Consider the following 12,954-nt stretch of genomic DNA (forward strand, 5'->3'; position numbering starts at 1 on the left):
CACCCGGGGGCTGAGCTTCATATAATCTTTCATAAAATGCCTTGAACACTCCATTCACTCTCTCTGCTCGCCGCTCCATCTCTCCCTCCTCATCTCTCACCCCCCCCCTATCTCCCTCGCTGCTCCCCTTTTCCCCAATTGGTGGGCCAGCAACCTGCTCGCCTTCTCCCCATATTCGTACTGTACACCCTGTGCCTTCCTCCATTGTGCCTCTGCATTACCCGTAGTCAACAAGTCAAATTCTACATGTAGCCTTTGCCTTTCCCTGTACAGTCCCTCCTCCGGTGCCTCCGCATATTGTCTGTCCACCCTCAGAAGTTCTTTCAACAACCGCTCCCTTTCCCTACCCTCCTGCTTTCCTTTATGTGCCCTGATAGATATCAGCTCCCCTCTAACCACTGCCTTCAGCGCCTCCCAGACCACTCCCACCTGAACCTCCCCATTATCATTGAGTTCCAAGTACCTTTCAATACACCCCCTCACCTTTAAACACACCCCCTCATCTGCCAATAATCCCATGTCCATTCTCCAGGATGGACGCTGTTCTGTTTCCTCCCCTATCTCCAGGTCCACCCAATGTGGAGCGTGATCCGAAATAGCTATAGCCGTGTACTCCGTCCCTGTCACTTTTGGGATCAGTGCCCTTCCCAAAACAAAAAAGTCTATCCGTGAATAAACTTTGTGGACTCAAAGACAACCTTAATGAGCAGGTGCAGTGTGTAGAGAAGATTAATTATATATTTGATTCATGCGTAATAACAACAACAACAAAAAGCTAGTGCGATAAAGTTGATAAAATGGCATCCCATGTTATTCGCAGAACATCATTAAGGACAATTTTCTTGTTCCAAATACAGAAGCTATATGCAGCAATGCATGAGCCAGATGGAGTAGCTGGAGTTAGTGCAATCCGTAAAGGAGAGCGATCTCTGAGGGAGCAAATTTTGGAACATGAGAGCAGCGGACTGCTGAGAGATGCCACAGCCTGCTACGACAGGGCTATTCAGTTGGAACCTGATGAGGTAAGTGCCAAATAAAACTCATTCAAGATAAGTTACTCAACACTGGGAGGACCACTTTATTTTTTTGATACAAAACTGCAACTAGAATTATTTTTTAAACATTGAAGCGTGAGGATGAATGTTAGTTTCAAAATGTTATATTGATAATTGATTATGCCTGGTGAAGGAATCTTTAATTTATAGGGATCTTAACCTGTCGAACTACGCCAAGTTTGGGGGAAGCTTAGTTGATGAATCAAGTCCTGGCGCAATACGACAAGTTGTAAGATTTGTAATATTTGTAGACTGTGTTAAGTTGTTCGATTCCTTGTATTATTCGACTGTGTATAGTTGAAGGAATTTATATCATCTCTGCTATTCGGTTATCAGTAGCACTTTGCGAATACTGGAACTCAGCAGAAATTTGCAGTATAAACTTCTCAGGTGCCAAAAATAATTGTTTTATTTGTAGTCGCTTGATTACAATTTGAAAGTCATTTAAAAGGCAATTCGTAGACAATTCGAAGCTTTCAGAGAATTACAGACATTATCTTTCTTTGCTTAGGCAGACAGCTCGAAAGTAACTTTTAAAAGGTCAAAGTCTGGCAATGAAACATAAAGAGAGAGAGAAAGCTAATCTTCAGCTAAACTCAAACTCAAAGTCAAAAGTGAACTAACATCACTGACACAGACTGTTAGACTGACAGAACCCCCAAAAGACATCTCTAAAATGGAGTCTATAAAGGACAAAACTGACTAAACTAACAGAAAGACAACACAAAGACATCTTCGCACAACACACCCCCAAAGACAATACACCACAGACAACACACTAAAATGGCGGGGGAAACTTTTCAGTTATACACTTTCATATCTGTCTTAAGTCATCTAATCACACCCCAATATAATCCTAATTGGTTTGGGTTAGACTCAAACACATTTGATTTGATGGCAAGCCGTCCATCTTCAATGTGCAACATCAGCTTTTCTGACCTAGCTGTTATCTGCATTGTGAACAATGGTGCCTTCCTGTTGCTGTGTATTCAATCCCTTGGCCTTGACAATTAGCACAAGCAGTGTCAAATTATCTTGCAACTGTGCTGTTTTAATGTCACACTGTCTTTGAAAATATGCATTTGCCAGAACAACAGACCTCAGTAAAAGTGAATTATGCTGTATAAATGGGTATTTAAAACTGGGGCTCAACATTTATGCTTAAACAGCTATCTTTTACCTATACTAGTTGTATTCGAAATACCTGGCTTCTACACCCGGTCTCTGTGAACCAGGAGGTAAATGCACTGCCTGCTGTGGTTCTGAACCATACAGATTAGGCAGATTCAAAGTTTGGCTCCTTGTTGGAGCTTAATTAACTGAAGTCAATCAGAGCACCAGTGGAGGTGTGACAAATACCTTTAAACTAGGTAAGATTAGAACAAGCCACAGGTCCTGCTGGTTGGTGCACAAGGATGGTTTGCAGGTGAAGACACTATCTGGCTGGGCACGTGAATTATTTTCCTTCTCACAGTTGAATGTTCTGGCCATTCACTGTCTGAACTCTGGAACAGCTTTTGTGGGCAAGATATGAGGAGATGGGAGCAGTAACACCTTCCAATTACTTTCCACCCCATTGCCATCTTTTGTGAAGGGAAAATCCTGGCCTTTATACAGCATCTCCACATTGGTAATATGATAGAGATAACAAACCACTTCAGCACCGCTAAAGAACCACTGTGACTTAATTCTATTCAACTTTTAAAAACATGTCATCATTATAACCAAAGTAATACTTATTATGTGGTTGTTGCAAGAAATTGTTTGACAGTGGCTTTCTTTTGTTTTAAATCAGATTATTCATTACCATGGATTGATGAAATCTATGCTCGGACTTGGTCAGCTGTCTACAGTAATCACTCAGGTTAATGGAGTGCTTGCAAGCAGGTATAATCTACTCGGCTTTTTAAATCCGTTGATTTTGCAAATAGTTCAAATTGTTGAAAGCATATCCAAGTTACATATTTTTAATATTTTCTGATGGTCAAGTTCCGTTGATCACCCAGTAACTATTAAGGGTATGAATAACATTGAGAAATTCATGCTCTGGTCCCTTAATTATGCCAACAGAAGTAAAAAAAACATTTGGAAGGACATTGCATGGTGTTTATTGTGGGGGATGTGGTTTGGTATCAGAATATTGATTACCTTCTCCTCCCTGGAAGTTATTATGTGTCGTATGCAGATTTAATATAAATAATGCATTTTTAACCTGTGAATTAATTTTGTTGCATTCAAGTGCCGACATACTATTCAAAACTTCAGGATTCTATAAAAGGTTTTACAATCATAGCTTGAAAAAAATATTTTTTTAATTTTATTTTTCACAGTCCATATTATAAAATCAAATTTAAATTACCACAAGACAAATGCAAGAAAGTGTAGTTTTATGTTGGGTACATGGTACCTTTTCATGTAGAAACAACATGTCAACAATTTCTGATTCCCAAGTCCTGATGCAAACTGCTTCTTTCCTTCAACAAGAGTAAACTAAACTAAGATTCAGTTTATAATTGTGTCCTTCTGTTATTTTTAGTTACTTTATGTGTTGCTAAATTATAATGTGAGCAAGGCATTTCGATCTGAGCAGCTGTAGAATGTTTTTAAATGGTGAAAATGAGATCTGGTCAAATGAAGAACATATTAGCCTGCTGTGAAGTCTATGCAATGAACAAAAACTAACCTGGTATATATTACTTAACGGAATTTGTGAACACATTACATTTAGTTGTTATTCACAGGACTGAGTGGACCTCTGAATTGAACACATACAGAGTGGAGGCGGCGTGGAAACTAACACAATGGGACTTGCTGCAGAATTATGTGACGACAGGTAATAAAAGTAGACGGAAGTTCAGCGACTCGGAATAAATTATTATAAATGGATATTAGCATTCCAGCATAATATTGAGATGTGAAATGTTCTCCCATTAGGCCCATTCAAATCCTTGTCTTTCTCCGTGCACTTTGTTGCACACCTTTCTTTGGCCAAGAGGACAGGCAAGCATTTCTTTATCAATGACAGTGGCTGTGTAAGATTAAGTTTGCAGCGTCGTCTTATTTTCCTTCATACCACTATTCCACCCCCTGTCCCCGCCCCCAAGCTGAGATTGAAGATCCGTGCTGTGCTGTGTGGAATGCCATGGATTCCAACCACCATCCTATATCTCCCTGGCATTGGTAATTAAAACTAAGAAAGTGCAATATAGAAATCAACTTCTTAAATGCAGATATCATACTGCTAGATTTAGAGGCTCAAAATTGATCTTTCAGCTTGCTTATACGTGGGTTTCCTTCGGGTGCTCTGGCTTCCTCCCACTAGTCCCGAAATATGTGCTTGTTAGGTGAACTGGGCATTCTGAATTCTCCCTCAGTGTACCTGAACAGGCGCCGGAGTGTGGCGACGAGGGGATTTTCACATTAACTACATTGCAGTGTTAATGTAAGCCTACTTGTGACACTAAAAAAGATTATTATTATTACATGATTTCTTCTCCACCCATAAATACTCTATATAGAATTGTAGTGAAACCACACTTTGCTACTTTCATACATTCTGGTCTGGAACATGACTAAAGCATACCCTAGAAACCAGAACATGTTTGGGCCATATTTGTGTGTTCTCTAATTTTAAAATAGATTTGTTTCTTGCTGTTTCTCAGGAATATTTCTGCCTCTGCTTTCTCACTCTCATCTTTCTGACCTAAATGCTGCATTTGGTAATATTGAGTTGTTAAAGTAGGAAATCCTTTAGCCATTTGCTGGACTTGTACTTTGTGAACATTATGACAAGCAACCTCTAATGGTGCAGTATGCATTGCAACCATTGCTTAAAGTGAACCTAATGTGAAATGATCCTGCAAAAGATCAGCTGTAGTCAATACTTTCCTTTTCAGAGAGGAAATCCTGTTCTTGGAGCGTGAGACTTGGGCAACTGTTGCTTGTTGCTAAACAGAGCAACACCGAGGGTTTCTATGAACAATTGCAGGTCACTCGAGCGGAACAGATCGTGCCTCTCTCCGCAGCAAGTTTTGAACGTGGGTCCTATCAGCGAGGCTATGAGTATATTGTCAGGTACTGTTAGAATTGACTTTGCTTTAGATATTTCTGTTTCAAGCGTATTAATTAATTATTAATTCAGAGTCATTTTCCTTTACTCAGACTACACATGTTGTGTGAGCTGGAGCACAGTGTCAAAGGACTTCTTCACCAGCAGCCTGAGATACATCGTAAAGAACATGAGCATCCTCTCAACTGGCATGCTCGTCTAGAAATGACTCAAAATTCCTTTCGGGCTAAGGAGCCAGTCTTGGCATTGCGCAGAGCGTTGCTCCGTGTCAGTAAAACGTATGTCAACGTATTTAGTTTATGATTTTAAGTGGTGAAATATTAATTCAGAAATGGGGCATTTAAATTATGGTGGGAATTTGCTTGGCTAAAAGAGCCTCTCAGAAGTCTGGATTATTCCAAGTTACAATAATGTTGGATTTGCATCTACCAAGGTTTTATTTCAGTTATGTCTAAGAGTGCTTCAGGCTGTGCATACATGTAAAAACAAATGTGAAATTAATTCTGTGAAGTTCCACAGAAGCCAGATATGTATTCCTAGATTCAACTGAGTCCCTAATTGGGAGCCATACAAAAACAGCTGACAGGTTTTGCAGACACCAAACCAGTGGCTAAGATACTGGACAAGAACTGCAACATTTTTTCTATTTTTAAGACTGTGAGGAAGGAATGATTTGCTCCAGGAGTGATTGCATGAGAAATAGGGCTTGGTTATATTTACAAACAAAACTTTAGTATGACAAAAGAAAAGCAATATTTATACTTTTAAACTTCAAACCTAACAAGAACAGCTTGCACATATCTCTTAACCCTGACACATGATTTTGCATTAAACAGCAGAAGAATGAACATACAGATCACAACTCCACTTAACAGAGGCAGGCAAAAATTATACTTACATTTACAGAACATATTCCTGCTGTTTGTGAATCTCCTTTCCAAAAGCCTGGGCTGGATTCTCCAAGCCTCCGCGCCAAAATCACGATCGGCGCGGGGGCAGAGAATGGGCGTCGACGCCTAAATTCGCCGCTCCGCGATTCTCTGGCCCCCGGAGAATCGCTGCGAATCGTGCGTGGTCTACGCGGTGCAGGTAGGGGGCCATTGACAGAGGCCCCCACGGCGATTTTCCCAAGTGTAACTGGCCGAGTTCCCGACGGCGTGGTTCTCTCATGGTCCCACCCGTCGGGAACTCGGTGTGAGTCCGCGGCCGTCCTGGTGGGAGCTCGTAGTTTTACCCTCAGACTGTTAACCCCTAAATTGCACACTGCATCTTCGATCCAATTTCCTAACATCTCCCGGGTGTCACAAGACGACCATATATTTTTGATATTTACAAGTTATAAGTGAGACTTTTATTTAAGTGAAATATTATGTAGCAGTTGTGTGTACATTATATAAGCTTTATAGAATTGCCATGTACATACAATGGTAGAAGTGCAGGTTTGGTGCTATTTCAGTACATGGTGTATGTCTGGTTTCAACTAATGTGAGTGGTGTATGTCTGGTTTCAACTAATGTGAGGTCCGGAAATCAATTTAGTGGGTAGAGAATGATATGTAGGGAGGGAAAACCTTTATATTTTACATGATATTTATATGGAATTATAAGTATTTGAAGTGACTTTTTAAAAAGATCAAAAAGTTAGTTTAAAAAAAATTGTGTTCAGAGATTTTAAATCTATGTGATTGCAAATAGAGCGGACTACAGTGAGCTGGTTGGAGAGTGCTGGCTGCAAAGTGCCAGGGTTGCCAGGAAAGCAGGTCATCACCAAACTGCATACAATGCGCTCTTGAATGCAGGAGAGTACCGATTACCTGAGCTTTACATTGAAAGAGCAAAGTGGCTTTGGTCCAAGGTAAGTTTAAGGTTAACAAGGCAGCACCATTTGCAAACTTTACTTTAGCGAGAAAAAAAAAGGGGTCCATGTCTCATGCATGTTGGAATTTCAAAAATATTCCTAAATATTGTTAACCACCAATAATGTGAGGATATTTCAGAATAGGACTTATGTGATGAATAAGAAGGTAGGCCTGCAGTTTGCACAATTTGACTGAATTAAACTCAAGCATACTGGTTTTATAATTCAATTATAAATTTAACTGTACCCCTATAATCACCCGCTTTTGCACCTACTTCTGCCTATCAATGCTGAATTCCTCAGCTATATATCCAGACTTGACAGTGTCATTGTCAATCCTGGTCTCCCATCCGCCATACACTGTAGCTCATCCTTACTTATAGCTAGGGCAAGTGAGTTCTTGCATTATCGATTGATTTATTTTAATTAAAATTGCATTTTGCGAATTTGTTTATTGTTGCACTTTGATTTTTACCCCTTTCCAGCCCTCTGTGTTTGTCTGTCTTGTGTGTGTTTGTGTAGAGGGTGGGTGAGCGTGAGCGTATGAGAGAGGGGTGAGTGTGCGTGTGTGAGAGACGTGAGTGTGCGTGTGAGGGTTGAATGTGTATGTGAGGGGTGAGTGTGCCTGTGCTTGCATGTGTGTGAGGGGTGAGTGCATGTGTGTGTGTGTATATGTGAGAGGGGTGAGTATGTGCTCGAAGAGAGAGGGAGGAAAGGAGGGACTGCTTTTTATTTTTTTAAAAATACATTTAACATTGTGCCAAACCTTAACTTTCTGAAATCTCCTTGAGTGAGGGAAAAAAACTGGACAGGTGAAAACGTTGGACAAGTCTGTGGTAGATTGTGTCGGATGGTTCCCTGAGCAGACTGTCAAAGTAATTTGGCAGGCTGCCTTATTGCCAGGACTTTCAAACAAGCACCAAGGTGTAGCTTGGTTGGCAGTGCGAAAGGCTCATTCCTGTCACATCCTTCCTGTACGCCCGGACACTCATGTTGCCCTCAAGGTACCTGTGGTGGGAAAAGACTGTTATCCTCCTCCTTCTGGAATGTGCCTGTGCAAAGCATGTCTGAGAGATATAGATGTTTACAGCATGGAAACATACCCTTCGGCCCATCTTGTCCATGCGGCCCAGCTTCTATCACTAAGCTAGTCCCACTTGGCTGCATTTGGCCCATATCCCTTTATACCCACCCTGTCCATGTAACTGTCTAACTTTTTTAAAGTAAAAAATTGTACCTGCCTCTACCACTGCCTCTGGCAGCTCATTCCAGATGAAGAAATTTCCCCTCTGGTCTCTTTTGTATCTCTCCCCTCTTACCTTAAACCTATGCCCTCTAGTTCTAGACTCCCCTACCTTTGGGAAAAGATGTCGACTATCAACCTTATCTATGCCTCTCATTATTTTATAAACCTCTGTCGAAGTATTACAAGGCAGACACAGGAGCACTCTTTGATCAATCTTTATTGACATGTGCACACGGAGAGCAAACCAGTGGGTACACTGCTTCACTCTACTAAGTCCAATCAAGCAGAAACATTTATAGCTTGATTAACCAATAGAATTACAGTTGCAGTCTAATCCTTCATTTGCATGTCATGCACACCAATAATATGACAGTTAAACTTTCATTTTAGGCCAATGAAAGGACAGTAATTCTAGCTAATAGTAGACCGGGCAACTGACCAATAGAAGAGCAAAGTATTTCCATCTTCCTTTTATGTAATCATCTCCCCTTTTCCCTTGGAGGTTACGGTAGTTTACAGAAAAGTGCATAGCTGAGAAGGCTATCCCCATGTCCTGTCTCCACAGACTTGCATCACACACTAAGAAACAAACGTATGTCCTTCGCTAAGGAGCAGGATATTATGGATTTCATACTAACTCATGTCCCTTGCTAAGGTACAGTATACCATGGATTCCACACCTCTATAAAATCATCCCCAAGCTTCCTACACTCCTGGGAAAAAAGTCCCAGCCCATAGGTAATAAAACCTAGCATGCTGAATTACTTCTTCACCACCCTGTCCACCTGTGACTCCACCTTCAAGGAGCTATGAACCTGTACCCCTAGATCTCTTTGTTCTGTAACTCTCCCCAACTCCCTACCATTAACTGAGTAGGTCTTGCCCTGATTTGATCTATCAAAAAGCTTCACCTCACATTTATCCAAATTAAACTCCATCTGCCATTCATCAGCCCACTGGCCCAGTTGGTCAAGATCCTGCTGCAATCTTATATAACCTTCTTCACTATCCACTATGCCACCAATCTTGGTATCACCTGCAAACTTACTAACCATGCTTCATCCAAATAACTAGTAACAGTGGACCCAGCACCGATCCCTGAGGCACACCACTGGTCACAGGCCTCCAGTTTGAAAAACATTCCTCTACAACCACTCTTTGGCTTCGGTCGCCAAGCCAATTTTGTATCCAACCAGCTACTTCACCCTGGATTCCATGAGATTTAACCTTTTGCAACAACCTACCATGCGGTACCTTGTCAAAGGCCTTGCTACTGTCTGGAGACGAGTTTAATTTTATTCCACCGTCTGTAATTTCCAAGTGAAAATGGCTTTTAATGTGCTTTATGAATTCTGTGACATATGTGCAAAAATGGAATGACTGCTGTAGTTCAGTTAGATTATTCCTTTTAACGGTAATAATTAATTCAGATCGCATTTGTCCATAAAAAAATCCTGCAGTTCTTAATTCAGCTCCAACCACAACAGGAAACCTCTAATTACAATGATATGAATTTCATGATACTTGGGTCACCTTTATGACACCATTATTTTTTCCAACTCAAGATCACTTTTGTGCTGGTTATCCGTGCATGCTAGGTATTTACTTTGATTACAGCTCACAGAAAAGAGGATTATAATGAAGCCTGAGATCTGTGGATGAAATGGCAGCGTGTTGACTGATAGCAAAGAAAAGCTATTTGGATCTATATTGATTGATGTAATTCCTCTTCGAAACAAAGAAAATAGGAGCAGGAGTGGGCCATACGACCCTTCAAGCCTGCTCCGTCATTCATTGTGACCATGGCTGACATCCAACTCAGTAACCTGTGCCCACTTTCCCTCCATATCTTTTGATCCCTTTAGCCCCAAGAGCTATATCTAACTCCTTCTTGAAAACATACAATGTTTTGGCCTCAACTGCTTTCTGTGGTAGAGAATTCCACAGGATCACCACTCTGGGTGAAGAAATTTATTCGATATAGACAATCATTTGTAACTTAATCCTGTGTAATTAAATTGTTTTACTTTTTCTTCAGGGGGATGTTCACCAAGCTTTAATTGTCCTGCAGAAAGGTGTTGAGTTGTGTTTTGGAGAAACAGAAACAGAAATGAGTGATGATAAAAGTTGTTTAATAAAGGGGAAAGCTGTGCTGTTGGTTGGCCGTTTTATGGAAGAGACAGCTAACTTTGAAAGCAACGCGGTTATGAAAAAGTATAAGGTAACTGAAATATCCTCGGGTGCGTCTGCGCTTAGATTTATAACAGCGACCGTCCTGTTGATGTGAATGGAGTTTTGCTTCACACCTTCTCTGACTTTCTGGCACATATCTGGAGCCTGGTTCTGACCTGACTCTGGAGTGAAGCAGAATGAAACTCTTGGAGAAGGAAGTGATACTTCACCTCGAGCCAGGTGAAACTCAAGACGCTGGGCTTGCAATATAGTTATGTACGATTGTAGTCTGAATGTGGTTCAAAGCTGTCACATTCTAAATACTCTAAAAGCAAGTGTTATATACAGTGCTCTTAAAATTTAAAAAAATCCAAAAATACAGTTTTCCTATGCTTCTCCTCACAGCAAATCTCCAAGCTTTTGACCTGTATGGGGACATGCTTTCAAAGAACAATACCGCACAGGATCAGGCCCTTCGGCCCACCAAGCCTGTACCGGTCATAACCTTGGACAAAACCTTCCTTGTGCCATATCCCTCCATACCCATCCTATCCATGTATTTGTCAAGATGACTTTTGAATGCCATTAATGTATCTGCTTCCACAATCTCCCCAGGCAACGCGTTCCAGGCACTCACCACCCTCTGTGTAAAAGAAACCTGCTTCGCACATCTCCTCTAAACTTTGCCCCACGGACCTTAAACCTATGCCCCCCCTGGTGACTGACCCCTTCACCCTGGAAAAGAGTGCCTGCTCTTCCACTCTATCCATGCCCCTCATAATCTTGTAGACCTCTATCAGGTCACCCCTCAACCTCCGTCGTTCTAATGAAAACAGTCTGAATCTATTCAGCCTCTCGGCATAGAGAAAGAATAAATAATATAGGAAAGCCAACTCTGCACACATCTGAGCAACTTGGCTGAAGAATTTATATTGGTTCAAGAATTATCCTGGAGCGTGGGGCATGGTGTGAGACAGAAACGACGGAGGGGTAGAACAGCTCCAGTACTGTTAACACTTCAAATTTCAGCATATTATAATTTCAGAAATTATTTTTATCATTGTTTGCAGATGTGTTTGAATGTACATCAGCATTGAAGGTGACAATTAAATTAAAGAGAACAGGAACATATTAAGACAGGCTGTATTTGTTGTCAACACCGTACATAATACAGTTCCAGTGTTTTGCTCCATTACGCCATCGTGAGTGACAGAGTAGGCAGTGGCCAGAAGTAAAGATGGTGATGCTCGTATCATCACAGCTGTGTAGCCAGAGAACTATCCAAGATTTAATTCTGAAAAGTTTGAGACTTAGATGAGGCCTTCGCTTTTCCATTTCATAAAGATGGAATATATGACAACTTCTGTGTGCCTTATTTCTCTTCCAATTTCTCTTCAGATGATCAGTGGTTTGCAGATGTGACTTTTTTAAGCATGGATACTATTTCCTTGGCACATCCCTCAGTTTCACAAATCACTTTCAATGTTTACAGGAAGTGACCACTTTGTTGCCAGACTGGGAAGATGGACATTTTTACTTGGCGAAGTATTATGACAAATTGATGCCGATGGTGACCGATAACAAGATAGAGAAGCAGGGAGATTTGATTCGCTACATCGTCCTTCATTTTGGAACGTAGGTGTCTGGATTATTTGGTTATTTTTATCAGGTGGCTAGATGGCTTGAATGTGTTGTAGAACAACATCCAAAGGCCAGGTTCAAGCCCTAAACCAGGTGTGGTAGTTCATGAAGGCCAACCTCCTTACTGTGCCCCATGCTTGATGTGGAGTGATGACCCTCAAGCTACATAACCATTTGACACTCTCAAACAGAAAGAGAGATATGCCTACAGTCCCTTGTGGACGATGGATAATTGATTATCTTTATGTTCTTCAGAAACAAGTTAGGAATGTGAATTACAAGGTAGCACAGAGGGTAGCACTGTTGCTTCACAGCTCCAGGGTCCCAGGTTCGATTCCCGGCTTGGGTCACTGTCTGTGCGGAGTCTGCACGTTCTCTCCGTGTCGGCGTGGGTTTTCTCCACAAGTCCCGAAAGATGTGCTGTTAGGTAATGGACATTTTAAATTCTCCCTCTGTGTACCCGAACAGGCGCTGGAAGGTGGCGGTTAGGTGCTCTTCACAGTAACTTCATTGCATAATAATAAGATTATTATTATTATTACAACAATTTGTTTCTGAGTTGGCAATATATGGCAATCTATATTTATGCTTGGAATGGGAATGTTTTCTGTTGATGTGCATTAGAAATCAGCCCCACCTCTGAAAACTCAACTTTTTAAAAGGTTTTTCCATGGGATGTGAACTGGGCCAGCATTTGGTGCCCTTCCCTAATTGCCCTTGAACCCAGTGGCTTGCTGGACCATTTCAGAGGGCAGTTAGGAGTCAACCACATTGCTGTGGATCTGGATGTTGAAATATTTCAAGAAAGGTTAATTCTATATTTAAAAATGTCGATGTGTATCTTTTGAATGAAAAAGATTTTGTTGATATGCTACTTTGACCTAGGTCTTGAATTGAATTGAAAATTTTAAACA

General features: G+C 41.1%; 1 protein-coding gene across 2 annotated transcripts in view; it reads left to right on the top strand.

Annotated features, from left to right (window-relative positions):
* LOC140389628 (serine/threonine-protein kinase ATR-like) overlaps window positions 1-12,954 on the top strand; it is a 119,840-nt gene that overhangs the window by 66,581 nt on the left and 40,305 nt on the right. For both annotated transcript variants that reach the window (XM_072473911.1, XM_072473912.1), the window contains exons 29-36: window positions 858-1,022; window positions 2,851-2,942; window positions 3,797-3,888; window positions 4,952-5,129; window positions 5,217-5,402; window positions 6,819-6,978; window positions 10,266-10,448; window positions 11,892-12,034. In XM_072473911.1, the coding sequence (XP_072330012.1) occupies window positions 858-1,022; window positions 2,851-2,942; window positions 3,797-3,888; window positions 4,952-5,129; window positions 5,217-5,402; window positions 6,819-6,978; window positions 10,266-10,448; window positions 11,892-12,034 (1,199 nt within the window). The remainder of the gene's footprint in view (window positions 1-857; window positions 1,023-2,850; window positions 2,943-3,796; window positions 3,889-4,951; window positions 5,130-5,216; window positions 5,403-6,818; window positions 6,979-10,265; window positions 10,449-11,891; window positions 12,035-12,954) is intronic.

Source organism: Scyliorhinus torazame, chromosome 14, assembly GCF_047496885.1.
Source record: "Scyliorhinus torazame isolate Kashiwa2021f chromosome 14, sScyTor2.1, whole genome shotgun sequence".
Lineage (NCBI taxonomy): Eukaryota > Metazoa > Chordata > Chondrichthyes > Carcharhiniformes > Scyliorhinidae > Scyliorhinus > Scyliorhinus torazame.